The 7,020-nt window shown below is 31.4% G+C and overlaps 1 protein-coding gene across 1 annotated transcript; it reads left to right on the forward strand.

The window, feature by feature from the left end:
* Positions 1 to 956: 956 nt before the first annotated feature.
* Positions 957 to 6,713, forward strand: LOC132755685 (uncharacterized). Its single transcript, XM_060746577.1, has 7 exons — positions 957 to 1,022; positions 2,026 to 2,120; positions 2,828 to 3,152; positions 3,798 to 3,975; positions 4,689 to 4,942; positions 5,956 to 6,181; positions 6,411 to 6,713. Exons 1-7 carry the CDS (start codon positions 959 to 961, stop codon positions 6,616 to 6,618), a joined length of 1,350 nt encoding a protein of 449 aa, XP_060602560.1. The 5' UTR covers positions 957 to 958; the 3' UTR covers positions 6,619 to 6,713.
* Positions 6,714 to 7,020: the final 307 nt, after the last annotated feature.

The following is a 7,020-nucleotide window of genomic DNA, read 5'->3' on the forward strand; positions in this document are numbered from 1 at the left end:
TTTGAAACAAAAAAAGGTCCAGTCAAATAATTCCTTACCAATGAATTCAATCATATAAAACGCGAATTACGACATGCATAGCTTTATGATTGATGACGTATGTAAAAGTCGTCATGGAGAAAATTAGATCACCTTAAAACTTATCAACTGATAGCAATACATGAATTTAAACATTGCATCATAATATAGAAACATTTGTTTCTTATCTTTAACGTCTTTATAGTAACAATTTAATGATAAAAGCGCTATTTCGGTTAAAGGTTTGTTTAATCAAATTTCGTTAATTTTGTTAAACTGGGTTTGTGTTTTCAAAGTGTTTTAAAATAAATGAAATTGAAGTACAAACATAGGATTATATAGAGGATATTTGTTTAGTTCAGTGTAAGATCGGAATATCTTTCACCGAGTGAGCATCAAAAGGTATATTTCACGAGTGGCGCAGCCACGAGTAAAATATGAACTTTTGGTGTTCACAAGGTGAAATATATTTCAATCTTACACTAAACTAAACAAATTTTCTTTTTATTACATTCAAAGAAACGTTTTAAAAGACATTAAACCTAATACTGAATGACAAGCGCGCCAAATAATAATACAACGTGACGTCATTTACGACGTCACGTCATTAAGTTGGTACCCAGTACTGTGCACGCTGGTATTTCACTGAAACAACGTAAGGGGCTTACATTTAAAACAGTGAAATTATCAAAGTGGTAATTTCACTGTTTCAAACAGTGAAATTACCAGTTTTATATCACTGATATATTTCTATAAACCACCGAAAAGCATGACTTTGTAATAAATTTATTTTATAATTATTCACATTCACTTTGCTGTTTTAATTGTTAAACCTTTGCAATCTTGAATATCAATATGAAACGTATTTGTCGTAAAGTATAATCTGAAATACATTTAACAATGCATGGTATACAAATATATTCTAAATATTTAAGGCGGCATGGCAACGGTAATGGCAAGGTACATGTTGGCTGTCTTATTTTCCATGATAGTGATTTCTGTAGGTAAGCAGGGAATAAATTACGCAAGCATGCATAATATTTTTTGTCATTTCTCATTATGCCTAAGAATTGTTTCTAAATTTTTTTTCACTTTCTATTTTTGTTGTCCAGTTATAATAGTTTTCCAAGAAACTATTCATTGGCTTGTTACCAGTATCATCTTATGATACACTTATAGTGTTTTAGTATTTTGTGTGAAGATCAAAATACTACTGTGTTTTATAGCGCTAATACTCTTATTATGACAAATTATGTTAGTTTCTGTAGTATAATGCATTAAAAATGTATTATTTGACATAACAACGGCAAAATTTACGTTACAAATATAAATGTCATAGTTTCTGTTAAAAAAGCTTTCCTACTTCCTAACATGGTGTGAACAATGTTTACTGTGTTCTTTTAGTATGACTGTTTGGAAAATATATAAAAGTGGAAAATGATTTTTATGTTGCATATGTGTATAACATATTAGAACTGTAGCATAATAAAGTGCATACTTTTTATACCTTTTCATACAATTTTCAAGAAAAGTATTTGTCATTGAAGTATGCAAATGTCAAGATATACCTTGCAATGTTCTGATTTCCTTAAAACAATGTGCCATTAAAGGGACTCCACTGACGTTTTTTGACATGATGGGACTGAAAATATTTTTTCCAGATAAATGTATCATTTGATGAAAGTTTAGACCACTTATCTTTGTGCAACATTTCAGATCATTCGCGGACATTGTTTTTTCCAGAATAATTATTCAAACTGTAACAAATTGACCCAAAATGAAAAGCGTTTAAACGTTTTTCACTCAAATACGGCTTAGAAAGGCATAAAAATGCGATTTTCAATTTATTTCAAGCTTTATTTCTTATCTATCATTAAATATATTTCTGTTTAAAGTGCCCAAGCTAATTTATGTAAGAAATTCAAATGTTATGTTTTCAGACTTTTACACCTCAGTTGAGTCGCTTAAACATGTTTACTGTATTTTTAAGCACACATTTCTTTCCAGATTTCGGATATGCGAAGTTTGATCCTATAGCTTTTACAATTACAATGGACAAACCTCACAATTATTCACAAGCAACAACGTTATCTTACCCCGTAGTAAGTATTCATATTTTTACTTAAAGTCTAAGGAATCTCAAATATTGCATCACATATACCAATGGTCACCTGTATGTTATTTACATTCAAAAACATACATGTCAACTCGGGATATATTGTAAATGATTCGATTTCGAAAACATGCATGATAAAATTTATGACAATACGAATACAAATGATGATGATGATGATGATGATAATGATGACGACGACAACAACAACATTTAATATTATTATTATAATTATTATTATTATTATTATGTTGATTATAACGCTTAAGACAAAACAGAAAAATAAAACCGATTTTAACATTTTAAAGAAAGTAGAAATGGTTTTATTAGAATTTGCAAAACACAACACAATGGGAAAAGTTGAATACTTTTATTAGTTTAGTCTGTTCAAGGACGAACCATCCTTTCGTAATACCTACACAACTAAAAAGGGTGATATGTCCTATTGATGAAACAGTAGACTAAGTGCATTATGCATCTAGTCTCACCTCACTTTGAAGTGATTGAGCATCTTTCACTCCTTAAATTTGTTTGACAAGACAATGTTAGATATTTAACTCATGTTAATAAACCGAAATATGAACTGCAAAGTTATCAAGTGCATTGGAAATTAGAGATGATAGAATGGTTATACTTGTGTAATACTTAGGTGACGGAAATGTTTTGACTTATATTCTATATTTCATTTTTATTCAGACCATCACAAGTCACATGAAAACCAATTCTGTGTCGAATGGTGTGTTCACAAGCATTGTGGATGGAATATTCACATGTCAAGTATACTCAACGGCTTTCAGGAATGGCAAAATATTCCTTGATATTATGCATAATGATGTAACAGTTGCATCAATATATGCTCACATGAAAGACAGTCATTCTAGTGGCGGAAATGTTGTTGTGCTTCATTTGGCAAAAGATGACACGGTGAAGGTGAAAACAAGACCAAATCAAAATGTTTCCGTATTCGGATATGAACAATATGACACGTTTACTTGCAGTCAGGTTGGATCAGAATCATTGAGTAAGTTAAAATATTTAAAATCTGATTTCAAAATTGACTCCTTTGATGGAGTACAGTTGCTTAATGTAAATGGCCAGATATGTGCTTGAGAATTTTGAAAAGTTATTATCCACAAATTAACTTTGTACAAATAACTTAAAACAGCATACATCCAGATTTATGCTTATTTTCATGAACACTTTCAATTGTATTTAAAAGTAAAATATTGTGAAGTGCACGAACAAAAAAAGTAATTTACACATTACAAACGGCACTTACAATCCGCGTTAATTTCTAAAAAGAGGTCAAAATATACGTAATTACCTCTTACTGCGTTAGTAACGCAGCATGATTATAGGGATTGATATTGCAGTCAGTCATTAATCGCACATAACATGTTAATAATCAATTAAATATTGATTTATATTTACTTTTCCTAAGATGTTTATACATTTTTCTAAAGACTGAATTTCTTGAAATATTTTGGCTCATCTGGACGCGTGGACATTTAAATAAATTAACAAATACGCTTGTGTAAATTATACAATACTTAACCGTACAAGTGTAAAGCAACAATTTTGTTTCAAATACAATGGCTTTTGGCATAGTCTATTAAATAATTATTTTATAGCATAAATTGAAGCCCCTAATATCACTTTATTTTAGCACTGAACCAAACGTCAATACCAGCATTTTCTGTTGTATCTGACCGCACCCAAAAAGTGAACGGGGGAACGCCTATAAAGTACGATGTTAAATTGCTAGACGTGACAAACGCTTTCGACGTAAAAAGTAGCATATTTACAACCCCTTTGGCTGGTATCTATATATTTCACTTTTACGGGTAAGAATTGCCGTTAAAAAGAAATCAGTAAATGTAGTTTAATAATGAATAAACATTCATACAATAATCTACCTCAAATAAAAAAAAAACTTTAAAATGTGATCAGACATAAAGGTACATTTCTATCTGACGTTTGATGTGATATCATTTACCTTGTATTTAGTTAACATATGTAACGTTGTTTGACCACTCTTTTTGTGATGGTACCATTCTATTACAATAAGTATAATAGAGATAACCTAAAACAATTTGAAGTGATTACGATTGTCAAAATATGACACACGCACACGCATACACACTCGCGCATAAACACACACACGCGCGCGGGCGCGCGCACACACACAAAATAAAACAAAACAATTTGAAAGTAAACAACTTATTACCATCACACACAGAGGAGATAAACAAAACAAAGCATACAACTTAACACCATCATACAAAGTCTTTAACCTAAAACTATAAGATCTGGAGATTAATTGTGTAAGTTAAATAAAAAATACATCATACAGAAAAATATTAAATTTTGTTTAAAGTTTTGTCACCATTACAATAATTTGATCAGTATTGACTGCTTCTGCTTACTACCAGACAACATCAGAAAATGATGATTAAAATAATTTGAAACGCATAAAGCTCATGTGTCTGAATATGTCTATGTATGTGTTTCAAATGTCAACAATACTTTAAAATGTCATATCATGTATTTCTTAAAGGCTTTCTATGCAACACGAGGAACTTTGGCATGACATGTTCGTAAATGAAGAATATATATGTTCAGCTAGAAGTAAGACAAACTACGAATGGTCATCAACTGGGAACACTGTTATTTTACATTTACGAAGTAAAGATAATGTGACAATAAAGGCCCACGTAGATACCGATAGTTACCTGTTTGGCAATGATAATCAAATATTTACCTCTTTCTCTGGTGTACAAATAATTACGGATTACGACGCTCAGTCTCCAGGTACATAAATGAACTTTTTGTTTGGAAGTCATTAACGAAAAACATTGACCTTGCAATGATACTTTCCGAAGGTATATAGATATAGGTCTTTAGAATATTGCTTTAAGTACATGTCCAGCCTGTTTTATATCATTTTTTAAACTATTTAAAGATCCTGAATGTAGTGATTGAGGTTGTATACCACACTTTTTGTTTTAATGCGTTTATTTAAGGCCGCCGGCGGAAAGCCCATATGGGCGACCGTACACTCAAGTCGAGCCATCCTAGAGCGTCCCGCCGAGATTTTTTTCCAGCTTATATTGGTGGAGGAAGACCCCAGGTGCCCCTCCAGGCATTATTTCAGGCACGAGCGGGCACCTGGGTAGAGCCACCGACCTTCCGTAAGCCAGTTGGATGGCTTCCTCACATGAAAGATTTCGATCTGAGTGAGGATCGAACCTACAGCGGTGAGGGACCAGTGATCTCAAGTCACCACACTTATTAAAAGTGAAATTCTATATATGTATATAATTATGCTAATAAAACAATTTTCAAACATCAAAGAAATATGTAAAATATGCACTGCAAATATTTGTTAACATTATATGTATTTATATAAATACAGGCATTCATTTCTTATTGGAAAATTTGTCTTAGACTTTATAGAAAACTAATTTCTAATTACCCTCCTTCATTTACATGAAATGTTAAAATTCGGTAATATCTTTATAAAGAATGCTTTCTTAGAACATACAATTTTGATAAATATTAATTTGAGCATCATATTTATGATATAAAACCATAAAAGACGTGTGTTACAGGATCTTTGAAGAAAAGAAAAGAAAAAAAAACCCAGTACAATTTGGGATAATCTACTCGTAGTATAACACGTTATTTGTTTATAAATATATAACTAAATTATATGTATTTCTGGATAATCCCTTGTAAACATATAAGGTTATTAATCTACCAATATAAGCTGATATATAACACCTTTCTTTTTTCCATATTTATTTCCCTTTTCTCCTTTTCAGATATATATCCTGTAGTGGCTTTTTCAGTCGGGTTGGCGAAAAACGTGACGATTAAATCCGGTCAGAATATAACGTTTGATAAAGTATTCATTAACTATGGAAACGCATTCAACATGACGTCCGGATTATTTATCCCGCCTGTGACAGGAGTGTATATGTTTAACTATCATTTTAGAGGCAAATACCCAGAGAAACCTATATATCTAAAATTATTGCATAATGAAAGGTATCTTTTTTAGAATCACGTTCTGAATCAAACTATAAAATAAAATATTTGCTGTTTTATCATAACATTATTCTTAGTTTGAATTAATTCATTTGATTTATCGGCTTCGTTTTATTCCCACATTTAACCATAAAACTGTAAAAAATTGAATAAGTTAACATTATTCTTTTCTGCCGGTGAACAATGATATTTTTATTTAGAATCGGTAAATACTTTTGTATTTTCCCAGAATCATTGGTGGACTATACAGCGAGGCTTACGGACTTCATTCGACAGTAGGTAATGCTGTTGTTCTCAATCTGATTGGTGGTGATGCCTTAAGATTTATATCAATGGACAACATCAGTCTGTATGGACATCCTTCTGAAATACACTGTATATTTTCAGGTTATTTGCTCCACAGCGTAAATCCAGCAGAAATCATTGTTGGAAAATAAAACACATATAAGTTAACTGTTTGTGATTACTGACGTAATTTGGTTTAATTAGGTTGCTTTGCTAATTAACTTAAACTGCACCAAATATGTCTATTTATTTAGATGTTAGCCAGGACAAAAACCTTTTATTTACTGCTGCATATAAGTATATAAAAGGAATACATTGTGAAAACATCCTGTGTCTGTTTTTGTTGCCGATTAGCCATTTCATTAGTGTGGAGACCTTCTTTACAGCAATACAAGGTACAAAACTCTAATACTACGAAAATGAGCTCAAGAGATCTGCGTGACATTGTCGAGTTGTTCTTTCTGTTCATAAAGTGTAAGAAAATGTAAATGCACAATTTTTTGTTCTTTAAAGCACCAGGTGTCTGATTCCGTTGTAGATTAAACTTGCGTTAG

Source organism: Ruditapes philippinarum, unplaced genomic scaffold (genome assembly GCF_026571515.1).
Source record: "Ruditapes philippinarum isolate M1 unplaced genomic scaffold, ASM2657151v2 ctg415_1_1_1_1, whole genome shotgun sequence".
NCBI lineage: Eukaryota > Metazoa > Mollusca > Bivalvia > Venerida > Veneridae > Ruditapes > Ruditapes philippinarum.